The 13,731-nt window shown below is 41.0% G+C and overlaps 1 protein-coding gene across 13 annotated transcripts in view; it reads right to left on the bottom strand.

Annotated features, from left to right (window-relative positions):
• Positions 1-2,858: 2,858 nt before the first annotated feature.
• rapgef2 (Rap guanine nucleotide exchange factor (GEF) 2) overlaps positions 2,859-13,731 on the bottom strand; it is a 106,515-nt gene continuing 95,642 nt past the window's right edge. For 9 of the 13 annotated variants that reach the window (XM_038698737.1, XM_038698740.1, XM_038698742.1 and 6 more), the window contains 7 exons: positions 12,366-12,589; positions 11,804-11,971; positions 11,185-11,334; positions 8,773-8,974; positions 8,152-8,675; positions 7,566-7,987; positions 2,859-5,824 (listed from right to left, as the gene is read on the bottom strand). In XM_038698737.1, the coding sequence (XP_038554665.1) occupies positions 7,614-7,987; positions 8,152-8,675; positions 8,773-8,974; positions 11,185-11,334; positions 11,804-11,971; positions 12,366-12,589 (1,642 nt within the window). In that variant the 3' untranslated portion in view covers positions 2,859-5,824; positions 7,566-7,613. Of the gene's footprint in view, positions 5,825-7,565; positions 7,988-8,151; positions 8,676-8,772; positions 8,975-11,184; positions 11,335-11,803; positions 11,972-12,365; positions 12,593-13,731 lie in introns of all 13 variants that reach the window. The other 4 variants (XM_038698733.1, XM_038698741.1, XM_038698736.1 and 1 more) reach the window with 4 other exon arrangements.

Here is a 13,731-nt window from a genome sequence, read left to right as displayed (position 1 = left end):
TGGAGGGTAGGAGTCTAGTTTGAAAAGCTGAGAGGATAGAGGAATGAATCTCTATTTTGTGATAAAAAAAAAGGGCTTTTATCCAACAGAGAGGATAATGTTTCACGGTAGTAGTACCTTGTATTGACATCAGAAGTATTTCACAGATAGCTGGTGTGTAATAGGGTTTGTTTCCAATTAGATATAAAACATCTGAGAGGATCATAAAATGTAATAATCCAGGGTAAGCACCTACATTACTTCATGATATTCCATTACAGGCTCTCTAAAAGAGTGTTTGGGCGTAAAACAGCATCAGTCCCTTTATGAACCATATTGAATGTGGAACATTTTTCTCAATCAAAACAAAAAGCAGTGAAATCTGCCCTCCACACCCCTCTCAGCCGCCAACCTTTTTACCACAGCAAATTGCGCAAGAAAGTACCTGTGCAGAGGTGCGTACAGCTTTTATTAATCTTTCTTTTTCTTTGCCTCTGACAGCTTTTAACTGAATTGTCTGCTCAGGCCTGTGTAGACACATGGAGTCCAGACACAGGCCGGTGAACGCTGTGACATCTCCACTCCCCTCAGCTCTAGTGTTGCTGCCTTCATCCAATTTACCATGAAAGGAATCCAGACAGTCCCATAATATGACCCACAGTTTCCTTGATTGAACACGGTCGACAACGCTGGGCCGGAGCTTCACACACATAACCAGCCGGCTATCTACAGAGGACCATTGGCTGTCTGCTACCCCTTGATAAGGGCCCATTGCCCAGGGACAGGGTAGAGTGGACAGGGCCATCTGGCGGCATTTCATAGTGAAGAGTGCCCCCTGGTGCCTCTGAGGGCACAGCACAGTTACAGAGCCAATTGAGTCGTAAACACATCACCTATAGCTGTAGTCTGGGGGTTCTGGGGGTGGTTTTTACTGTCGGACACAGATTACAGCAGTGTATCCTCTCTAATTTCACGCAGCAGTGGTGGCTAGGGGTAATTTTTTTGTTGTTTTGGTTCCACATCTATCCTCGTGTCAGTCACAGTTATCTTTCTAATGCAGGCAACTGCAGTGAGAATATTTTTTCTTCATATACTTTTATCACAATGAAAACATGATTTGTCAGCGTTAGGGCTGATCCATTTGTTTTGAGGGGAAATTAGGAAAGGAAAATATAGAGCTCTTTTAATGTCACTTTTTTCTTGCTGTGATGCCATACCTTGTGGATAATGACAAATGAACACTATGCAGCCCATAATAATTAAGTCCCACGATTCTGACTGAAGTGAAGAAACCTAAAGTGAGTGAGTGGTTTCCTAGTGTATGAAAGTATGTTGGACAAAGACTGAAGTAACACTGATTTTGATTTCAAACCACTCCTTTAACTGTCCAGAAATAACAAGAACAGTTCAAGTCAGAGCTGTGAACATTTAATCTCCTTTCCTTCTCTAGGAAGAGACAAAAAGACACACAACATGTGTTAATTTTATTCTAGTGGGTCTATAACAAAAGACATACCACATGAATCTGCAAAAAATGTGAGCTTTGGTAAAACTGTGAGCTAAATGTTGCTCCAGAGGCTTTGCTCTTCCCCTTAAAGATATACTATAGATATGTTTCAGCAAATTTACAGAAATGCTGAATATTAGCACAAATTTCCTTCTATCGCACCTTCTATCCATAAATAATCTTATCTGCCAAATCATCCTTTGTTTCGCTCTCTGTGTATGTGACAGAGAATGGAACCAGAAATGGAGCAAGAAAGAATAAAACAGATATTTTTTAAACTTTTATTTACAAAGTTGAAAGTTTGTGTATGCGTGTCTGAGCTTCCCTCGCACACACATACTCCTCAACTCTCATGGTAGGGGTATGAATCAGTTTTTGGAGAGTGTGACAAATTGGGGCCCTCAGCTCTGTGATAAGAGGGAACCAGGACCATCTGGCTTGCATTATTCATGAGGAGTGGGAAGGTCGAGATGTGATATGGTGTCTACCACAATAAAAAAAGCTACAGTCAGAATGTACAAGCTTATACATTACCCCATCTGAACTCACTCTGAAAAACAGGAAACAACTGCGTTATGGCACCAACTAATGATAATGTGAACAGTTTGGATTAAGAAGTTGGGTTACTTGTAAAGAGAGTGGGTTTACAGTGAGCTTCGTTTTTTTAATGAGAAGTAGTAGTGATTTTTGAGTACGTGTAGACCATTTACAGACAATTATACAAAATCTGTTTACATTATAATAAACATTTTTCAGAACCTAACACAATGTATGAAAAAGACTGTCTATCATTGAAGTACTTCAGATGTTGGTTATTATTTGCAGAAAAACAGTGCACTCTTGTGGTATGAAAGCACAGAGGTCCTTTTTTGAAAAGTACCCGATTATCTGTGTTGAATTGAGATTTCAGATCTGAAAGTACAATAGATTTCTAACAAAAACATAAACCTACTTTATCATTTCAGACAAATTTTTTGACAGGGATGACTCGTTCTTATTTTTTTTAATCTAATGATATACATGGAAATGGTTCTCTTATGTTTTATTCATAGTATATTAATCTTCCTCTAAGTAAATCTCAGCAATTACAGTGCAAAACTAGGCACAAATTAAATGTCTTACTTGCAGGAGAACTCTAACAGCATGTATCCCAAAACACTAGCTGTGATAACCCCTTTTTCTTATATGGGAGACTGAGTTGAAGATATATAATTTTGTTACAAGACGAAACAACAAATATAATAAATGAAATATGAGAAATGAGAAATGAAATACATTAGAATAGTAACAAATGAGAGGTGGGACTTGCGCTATTCTCACAGCTCTAGCTAACAAGATGATACAAAACAAGTAAATAAAAGCAAGGCGAGACTTCAATATCTCTTTTTTTATTAATTCTGACACACTGCGGTCAGATAGAAAAGTACGAGAGTTACACTTTTCAAGTTGCTTCCATGACTTGTGCAAACACTAGACGGTATCTGGGGAAAAATCCTCTGAAGGAAAAACAAAATTGGAAAAGAAAGAACACCAAAATGCAGAAAAAAAGGAATAAGTGCATTTAAACCTAGGTGTTGATTCTTTATGCAGTATTTATTGATTCCCAGCTTCATATAAACTGGATGTTGAGGCATAAACATAGTACATTTGAACAAAAATATAACCAATATTTACAATTATTGTATTAAAAATACAAAAACAACTGATACATACTCCACCAATTGTCTTTTTAAAAGACATACAGGTCAAAGTAGTACAAGAAAGAATGAAGAAAAGAAGATCATCACCAGCTAAATGTACACTTCTCACTGACATCACACATCAAACAGGGTAGCAGTTCTACCTACTACACTTAATCTTTACGCTTGTACATTTTTGTGCAACTTTTTGTTTTTCGAAATAGGACTTGGCGCACTAATATGCACATTATCTTCAGAGTTGAATGAAAGTGAATGATGCATGTCACCACTGTATTACAAACAAATTATTAACAATCTATCTGCAGCCATTACAAAAAAATACAATAACAAAAGAAACCCAGGAAATGATTAGTGTAGCCACGGAACACAGTGGAAAACACTGCACTCATTCATCTTTTTCTCAGTCTGTACTTTCCAAGACTGATCAATGTGATCAGTGCGACTCAGTGATCGAAGAAAACAACAAAAAGAAGTTACTTTTCACAATTGGATTTCTAATCATTCTGATTGGCAGCCTTGAAAAAAAAAATGTTTCTTTATTTGTCAACTTCCCCACCGGAGTCAAAGAAAAAAAAAGTCAAAATCTTCAGTCAAATCTTCATGTTGATGCCAAGATAAGATGGAAAACAGGACGCAGGCATTAGCGATATACATACAGCATCCACTGAGCTGATGTCTGTAACAGGTGAGAAGAGTTTCTGAGGATCTATTAGCAAAACAGCAGAGGGAGAGGTGCAGGGTCGCTCTGTGTGTAGACAAAAAAACATCTACTACACTGTAACATGTAATTGCCACAGCAAGTCTGATGGTGCTGTCTGAAGCCACGTGAAAACAAAAAAAGAAAGAAAATGCTTGGCTTCATCTTGTACTGAGTCTTAATATATTAAAAAAACCTCTGGGGAAGTATCTTCAATAAGGCATTTCACTCCACTATTGCTTGATTCAAGACTGCTCTTGAAACAAAGTGATTTGTGATGGGAACAACCATGCAAAGAAATGTATGCAATCATGGCATCGTAAGGCGCTTTGGACATTCACAAAATGTGGCATATGTGCAGGTTGGAAAATAGCCAAATCTGAATTTGTGGATACTTTTATTTTGAAGGGAAATATGCGTATTTTAAGACTCTGTACAAGATTTGTAAATGCACACAGTTAGAGGTACACTCTAATATGCTGATATTTACCACCCTGGTTGGTCTGTGTTCCCTCATGCCAGAATAAAGGAACAAGAAGCAACTTTTTTAATGTCAGTGTGTGCTCACTCACTGCTCCCAGTTTGTACGGATTCACAAATTCCCCCTTGATTATTTGCAGCCAGCTCCATACCTGACATCCGCTTTTAATCTGGCCAAAAAAGGGTTAACCTCCAGGAATAAATCTTCTCTACTGCAGCTGCACTTTGTGATTTAGGTTGCTTGAGTTACCTCGTGTACCTCTGATACACTGTAGAGAAAAACATAATGGAGTCAAAATTGTTCGCTCTGTTTTCAGTGGGTGGTCAATCACCTCTGTGCTTTTTGATATCACCTACAGGCCAGTTACAAAACATTATACTCTCGATGTAACAGCGAGCAACAGGATGATGAAAAAACTTTGATATAACCAGACGAACTCCAAGGTCGGATGAAAGTAAGATATGGTTCACTCATACCCTGGTATCCAGGCCAAATGTCTGGCAACATCTAGGATTGTGCTGAAAGTGCTATTTTTTAGAAATGAATTCTGTATTTGTGGTTGTACTGGTACATAAAATGTACTGTGTGTGTGTGTGTAGGTATGTCAGTACACTGTGCATGTCGGTTCTCCATACAGGGCTCTTCTCCTACATGTAGCTTTGATTTGAACCAACACTTGATAAGCTTTCACATGTCAAACATGAGATAATACTGGAATTAGAATTCAAACACACGACAACAGACGGGTTGTTTCAGTCCAGGCAGAGAAATGGGTTGACTTAGTTTCTCTTTTCGCCCCCCAGAGTGCAATCAGTCAAAAAAAATAACAAAAAAGAAAAGAAATCTAGCGGGAAGTTGAAAATTAAGAGTCAAGTCAACCGTTGTTTCTCTCTGTCTTCAAATGAAAGTCTGTTTTCTTGTTTTTATTTGTTCAGTTTTTTTTTTATAAAGTAGAAAATGACAGAAAGTGCAGATGGAGCTCAACACGTCATGATGCTGTTGTGTTAACAGGTGGGTTTGGGGTTTTGTCACTGGCTGGGGGGCGGTCTTAAGGAACCACTCCCGTTTCTAACAGGAACACCTATGTGGTTTTGTGTGTATGTGGCCAGGAGGACCCCCGGCACTAGTTAGGTTTCTGTAGTCTTTTTCCAAAGTGCCAGGCATTTTGTCATCGTCTTTGACCTTCTCTCCATCTCTTCTTCACAGTATTTTTTGCATGCAGGGTCATTCAACCCCCTATGATGCTTTAAGGCAGGGGAGGGAGACGAGCAGAGGAATCCACCAATCAGGAGGGAGAGCCAAGTGGAGGAGGCAGGCACGTAAGTTACTGATGATGAGTCCACTGGTCTGTCTATCTGTCAGTCTCTTTAATCCTGCCCACCCCAAAACCAGGGGGACTTCAAGTTACTGCAAAAGGGCGTCCACTGTTGTCCCTCAAACCGCTGACACCTGTTCATCCTCTGAAAAGAAAGAGAAAGTGAAAGGTTACAACGAATATGGACATGCCACCTATATTTTTTTTTAAAAGTTCTAAATGGAAAGTGTTTACTTCAGTGAAAGATGAAAACTAAAAACAGCAGCGGCAGCAGTGTTTAGAGCGAAACCTGTCTTCTTATAACTCACAAAGCTGTTTACTGTCAAACATTTTCCGAGACCATGCAATCATGTCTTCCATTCATGTCAGCATGATATGAAAATCAACTTGCAGCCATCTTGAAACTTGACAGTGACAACAGATATTTGGTCAATTTTATTCTTTTTTTAAGGTGTATTATTGACACATGGTAACACATCTGGAAGCAGGGGCTGTTTTGAGCTTATTTTATACAAAGATGCACCATCTTCAAACATATTGTACTGGATGTCCATTGGACACGTGTCGCGTTTCAGGTGTGCCACTGCTCCGTTGCAGTTCCAGTGCTCACTTGAAGTGCACTGGAGCATCTAGTCTTTAGCAACCAAATTGAAATGTAGTTTTGAGTCGATTTGCCATATTCTTTCTGTTTTACAAACATATTAAATATACGTTTGCACCTCATTCACGGAGTATTCACCAGTATTGTTATATTCAACTGTCAATGGATATAGAAATTCATATTAATTCACAACTGAATTTCACCGTTCAGAGGTGCAAGTTTGTTGGGCAAAAAACCCCCATAGCCCATTAAGATATCAGAGTGGGGAAAAGAGGCGTGTGTGAGGCACAAGTGCGATGCACCGCTCACATGACCAGTGGATGGCAGCGAGTTGCCTCCAACAGAAGTCATGGAGCCAAAGCGAGACACAGCAGCATCCAGTGGACATTGGGGATCAGAGTGGGCTAGGCAACAGCAATATTTTTACTGTAAGAAAAAACAGCCAAACTTTAATTAACATTTTTACGTATTCAATTAATATTTGCCTTTTTACAATCAATGTGACAAAATGTTCCCATTGACGGTTTACCTCTGAATCAAATTTCAAGTCTGCTTTGATTTGATTTTCATCTTGTACTGAAATTTACAAATATAAAAAAATATTCTCAAAATTCATGCGTTGGAAAATTATTGATAATGTTATTTTTATTTCTCTCCATGCTTATATCCAATTTCATTATAATTATACTGTATAATTGTATGTGCTATTTTTATTATGTAACATATTTCAAAGGACAGATTCAAATTTGAAAAACCTTCAAACCTTCTAAAAAACACTGCGTGTATAAAAAGTGCTGCTACAAAAGTGCTGCTACAATAATACAGATTCATCCAGAGTCAGTGTGTAGGCGAGTAAGGTGCGTGCTGGTGCAGGAGAATGGAGGTGCATGTTTTCAGGCATTGAGTTTGATTGCATGGGTGAGAGGATCTACAGCACTGTGCCTGCTGATGAATGCTATTCAGCACAGTGTGTGAGGCAGTGAGAGAGAAGAGCAGAATGTGTGGTGGCAGAGAGTCCAACCAGTATGACTCATGCATGATGACATATTGTGGGTTAAAGGTGAGGGTCCCACTCCAGATGAACAATTCCCAGATCATAAATACTTCATGTCTAAATTTTAGTTTTTGAGTATGAACACTGATAGGGAATTGTAATCTGGAGTGGGACCGATCCTACTGGTGCTGTGGGAAGGAATGGTCAGTCTCAGTCCAAGTATGTGTTCCTGTTCACATGCAGGTTCATTGGAGTGGGGGTGGGGGGGCAACCTGATAAATTAGTTTTTACCTGCCTTTGGGAGAGGGGCCCTGCCTGTTAACCCCCGTACACACACTCTCATGGTCTGGGAGTCTCAGGTGTGTGCTGAGCCACTGGCTTTGGCTTCCTCAGAGCGATTAGTTTGGAAGACAAGGACTCACCCTCCTCTTCCTCCTCAGCCTCTTGCTCCTCGGCCGGTGAGCGTGCGCGGTGGAGGCCCCCCGCCCGATGTTTGGACCCCTGGTGGGCCTGGTGGGAGTCAGGCGACTGGGTGACCATGCGCGAACGCTGCAGAGCCGTGGTGTAGTCTGGTGGTCGGCGGCCTGTGTGGGTCACCGTGGACGTGGGAACAGACGGGGCTGGGTGCTGCCCTTCAGCGAGGTCGGAGATGGTCAGGGCAGTGTAGCCGGGGGGAGTAGGGGGAGGCTCACGGTAACGGCTTTCTTTCCGCGCTATAGGGACACAAATGAAATGAAGATGCAGATGAAGGTGACAAAGACACTTCAGAAAACTTTTAGAATACTACTGATTCGCCGTTTTATTAGAGGGGCATTCCTATAAAATCTGGACCAACTCAGCAATTAAAGCAGCAGGACTGTGAAGTGCAGTCACTCACAAAGGACGCCTTTACCCCCAGCAGTGATGGGTGACGGGGAGGGCCGGCTCAGCTGCTTGGCTTCCTCTGACCCGGTGGATGTGATGCTACTTGTTTCCGGGTCAGCGCTGACGTCCTTCCCTCCTCGCCTCTTAATGGTGCCGGTATCTCCCTCAGAGTCCTCTCCCCAGTACGCAGCTGAGGATGAGGAGGAGGTGGCAGACGCCCAGCTTCCCCTGGCCTGGGCTGCCCACAGTGCAGCGGGCCCCCCTAATAAGGCCTCAGGCCCGCCAGGAGGGAGCCCTCCGATGCCACCTCCACCTCCACCAAAGGCCAGAGTCTCCCAGCTACGCCCCTGCTGCATGGTCTGGATGTTGTCGTGAGAACCAGAGGAGCAGGAAGTCCATGAGCCACGTCCACTGTCTGCAGCATCAAGGGAAACACGATCGCCCTGATCCTGAGTCAGCTCCTCGGAACTGGGTGAGGAGAGCACAGTAGGGCAGCCAGTGTAAATGCCCCGACAGTCCTGCATTGATGAATATGACCTATGATGTGATAAAAAATAAAGAAGAATTACTCAAGTTTGAATGTCACATAAGCAATCATAAAGAACCAACTTCACCAAATTCTGTGTGTTCCTACCCGAGGCTGTACTGGTCAGGGTCGGTGGTGGCCCTTCGTTCCAGCCGCGACCCCCCGGTGTGTAATTCCCCGACTCCTCCAGAGTGCCGGAGTCTCCTTTCCTCCTGGGCCATGTCGAAGGAGGAGTTACTGACGAGGCTGGAGCGAGAGGAAATCTCACTGTGACCAGAGTCTGAGTAGGCGTCTCCCATCCTGTTGTAACCTGGAGGAGAGAGAAGAGCGGGCAGAGGGTAAAATAATGTGACAGGGCAATTTGAATTCTGATTCTGTAAAAATTTTCATCTATAGAGAATAAGAATTGTAGAAAAAATTATCAATTTAATTTGAGAATTACTGTCAAGTAGATTAAGATAACATTCAAATCCTTAAAGTCTTGTGACAGTGCTACATAAATGTTTGTCCCAAAAAGTATAGGGATGATGAAGCCTGGCCCCCTACCTGCTGAGTGGGTCTCAGCCATGTTCCAACACAAAGCCCAAACTAACTTATGATTGGTCAACTGTTTTCAACCCTCATCCTAAATAATATCTAATTCACATATCTTATCTCAGTCAGTCTTTTTAAACATGGTGTCACACACAGACTGCACAGATAATTGTTGAGTGCCATTTCCAAGTAAGCCAACCAGCTCTTTAGGGATGAGTGCATTAGATTCTTACTGAAACAGCAGTTTACTACGACATTCAGGGTTTTAACACAGCGCTGAAGAGTGTGGAAAAGTTTAGACAACAAGCGTGAAGGGACTGTGAATTGCACAAAAATCTGGGAAAGTATAGGGAAATCACTACTGCTGACACATGTAGGTACATATTTTCTAGTTAAAGGTGACTGTCATTGTGGCATTTGCTGTAGCTCAGCTAGAGAGTTGAATAGCTTGGCGGCCATATTTCCCAGCCTCATTAATTGCCTCAATAACATTCTTCCATTTATCTGAAGGAAGGAGAGAATGTTTAAATCATTTTCTAGTAGGTTTTAAGTATAAAGATGTGGAGTAAACATGAGTCAGAGGAACGCAAATGGATTAACCACTACTGGGGGATACAACAATAAAGATTAGAACTCAAATAAAGATTAGAACTCAAATAAAGCCAGCTACAAAAATTATGTTTTTGTGGAGAAAAATGTTAAAATGACCAGTGCATCTCAAGATGCTTAGGTTATTTGACTTCTGAACTTCTGCAGGCCTTTTACACTTTAAATTATATTGTTATTATTATATTATTATTACATTATTTATGGCACTTCGTCTATTTTAATATGTTCTTTTAATATGATGGTTTTATTGTGAGTTTGCTGTGATTAATGTTGCTCTGTGTGTCTTGTACTATGAGCTCATCAAGACAAGTTTTTTAACGTTTGTTGTAAAGGCAATAAAGTTAATAATCTAACTCTAACTCAGGTAGTTAGGGAAACATCTACAACAGCAGTGTGTTAGGAACACATAGAATAAGAGGTGTTTAATATAACCACTGACTGTGGCTGAACAACAAAAGAACATCACTGGAACGACAAACATTTTCTACGAAACATTTATGAAAACTACAGTGATTTCTGGGAAACGCAGGGTAAAGCATTATAGGAAGGACTGCACAGCCACAAAGATGCTGCCAAAATCCTAAAACTAAGAACTATAAGCAATACAATTTACAAACACAGGTCTTATAGCTTAGATTAGTCTTAAACTACATCTAATGCACCTGACCCCAGACTAGTTAGAGGCATGGTTATCAGGACTATAAAATTCTGCACACCACTTCACCAGTACCAGTTTACCTGTGGCTGCAGTGATTTCAAAGGGGAACACATATTTCTGACTTTGTGGCCTGCTAGAGTCCCCAGCCCTGTGATCAAGGCAAACACGTCACAGGATAAACAACAACACTTTATAGACTGTCGCTGGGTGGGAATTTAGTTACTCTTTAGTCTTCTCTGTGGCAAGGACCACAAGATAGGAATTTGTTAACTACTCTAAGTCATTTTCTTTCAGAAAAATATTTTGCTGTCTTTCAAACAAAAGTTGGCATTGAAGTACTTAGGTTGTAAGGTTTTTTTCTAAGATGGACATAAGGGCTTATTTTAAGTCTTACTTTGGAGGAAGATTTATAGTATCCAACAACATAATGCTGATGATACATTGGCAACTTTTTGAGCAATGTTGCTGGGAAATCTTGCTGGTGGCAAGTCTATGTTTTGAACCGATAGTGTTGGGGCGTGGTGGCGGGGCAATTGTGACCGCAACTTTGCCCAGCACCACTGCTCTAAAAGTTGCTCCGTGCATCACCAGCTTAACTGAAACAAAGCAATGCATGCTGGCAACCACCAGGTGGCATTTGTGGCACATGATGGCAGAAGGATTGAGCCTGGAGAGTGAGTGGCCTTAGAAGGTGGGAGGAGGAAGGATTATTGGCTTACCCTTCTTGGGTGAGCTCTGGGGGGAGGTGGGAGGGGAGGAGAGCTGGGAGGAGGCGTTGGACACAGTGTCCTCTGGCTGCCTCCGGTGCCTTTCGTTCCCCTCCTCTGACAGAGACAGGATCTTCTTCAGAGACTGAGGGGAACTGGTGCCTGTGGACATTTGCAAGAAGATGAGGGGAATTAGCATGAGGAACGCTGCCATTCCCCGAGGGTGCGGGGATGCTAAACTGCATTGTCTGGGATCGCTTTTTGTATGTGCTTGTTGTCAGAAGGCCTCTAGGTGGCAGCACTGTCATAAAGAAGCTGGGAAATGATGGCTGTGCTATTGTCTGCAAGGATGCAGGATGAGGAAGGGAAAACAAAGCAATGGTGGCATGTAGAAGGACAAGAGAGGTAAAAAGGCTTATTTTCACTCAATTCATAACAGCACTGTAAATCAATATTATCAACACAAGAATAACATGTATATCTTCTTATAGTGACCATTGTAATCACTATTATTAAAGGTAACAAAAGATTTTAGCTTAAATATGTTGTGACATACGTACTGGTTGCAGGCATACATTTAAACTTAGAAATATCATTATTTCACATTCATAGAGCATCATCTTTAGCTTACCAAAAGGCGGCAGATCCTTGACTGGCACTTTCTTTCTGGATGGGTAAAGGGCCACGGCGGGGACCTGGAGGGCCTGATTTCCTTTGGCCAACTGGCCCCTTTGTTGGTTAGCAGCTCTGGACACAACTGGGGAGGTGTCTGGTCGTTTACCACCAGAATTCTTGGGCACTGCGTAGGGTGAGAAAGAGCATATTTCAATTACCAAGAGTCTTCCCCACTTGAATAAAAGTTGACCTATTAACAATGGGAAACTGGCCTAGTGGTTCATTCATTTTTATTCTCTGCCAATGAAACCTTAGAAAATACTGAGTGTCTTGTTACTCCAATGGACCCACCCTGTTTGTCTCTGCTATGAATCCTGGGAAATGGGTGTGTCTCAAGAGAAATATGCACTTCAAGAAAATCAAGAACTCGTCGTTTAATTTATTTATTATTTAATAATATATTCTTGAAAGGATTGCTCTTCAGGGAGATAAATTATGATTTATGGGTTTATCTATATGTAAGAATGCGAAAATCTTTTGCTCATCTGTGTGCGTACTAGCGTGCGTCACAAACTCACATGTACTGATTGAGGGCTCACACTGCAGCGAGAGCGTCTGCAGACTCTCCTCGTTTGTTTCCAGGCTGAGGTTGGACAAGTACTGTTTGACCTTCCTGGCCATCTGGGCGTCCTCATAAAGCTTTTTGGCGTTCAGGAAGGAGCTGCGTCGCACCCGCTTCTTGTGCCCACCTGTCTGGGTGACGTCGAGTACTGCCGCATTGGCACTACCCTGGCTTAGAGACCTGCTTGCACACATAGGCACCCACACAGAAACATGCACATAAACACACAGAGGAAAGCAGATTTGCAGGCACGAACACAGACAAAGACAAATAAAAACAGAATAGAGAAAGACTTATTAACATTATGCTTTAATGTGTAAATTTGCCTATATTTAGGTATGATTGTACAGGTATTACTATTGGTCTACACAGGGAGCATAGTATTTAAAAGTGGACATGCAGAGAGCAGCTTTAGGTATTTCTCTCAACTTCAAAACATTCCAGACATTCTAGACAGCAGAGGGGGGTGATGGATGATGGCTGTAGTCAAACAACAGGGGAGTAGAAAGAGGGGAGTTCTGCTAGTGTAGCACAGTCATAGTTTACATTTCTGTGGCTTGAGTCAGAGCTGGTAGCAGTAGTAGTAGTAGTAATAATAAACGCTTTACAGTCGAATAGTTCACAAAACAATAGGCTTAAGTGTTAGTCACTGAGAAGTCACGTATGCTCTTAGTAGAAAGATATTTACTTTTATTTACTTTCATTTTCACAAGGTGTTTCTTCTAGTTTAAAAACCTCTTCAGAAAGACACTGAGTATAAGAATATACAATTTCTGTCATATTTATATGGATGCACATTTCATTAAAAGTAAAAGAAATAAAAAATTCTGGTAATTTCTATTGTCATATCTTATAATTATAACTTGGCAACTCATATTTCCGAGATTAAGATCTCATAATTACAGGAAAAATCACAATTACGAGATACAAGATGGTTTTCTCATAATTATAAGATGTAAGAAGTCATGATTACGACATACAGAAGTCACAATTAACAGAAAACCTTTCCTTTTTTTCCTTTATTGAGTGCAGTGTGCTTCCATATGTTTCCCATTAAAAGTCACAATAAACGCTGTATGCACAGTGATGACCACAAAAATGTAAAGTATGATAAAAAAATCTGATCTATCCAGAATCTCTGGCTGTTTGGTGGTTTGATGTACAGATAAAACAGACATGTATAATTCTGAAACTGAAGCTGCATGCATATTGTTAGTTAAAATAAGATGTCAAAAAGGTCACATTTGCTAATGTAAGGCTGGAATCCAACATCAATAACAGTCATTCGTTGTATGTTCAGAATATATGTATTTGTATGTTTT

This window comes from Micropterus salmoides, unplaced genomic scaffold, assembly GCF_014851395.1.
Source record: "Micropterus salmoides isolate LMB-PRFRI ecotype aquatic unplaced genomic scaffold, ASM1485139v1 Ms_hic_scaffold_5, whole genome shotgun sequence".
NCBI classification, from domain to species: Eukaryota; Metazoa; Chordata; class Actinopteri; order Centrarchiformes; family Centrarchidae; genus Micropterus; species Micropterus salmoides.
This window is presented reverse-complemented; position numbering and strand designations above follow the sequence as displayed.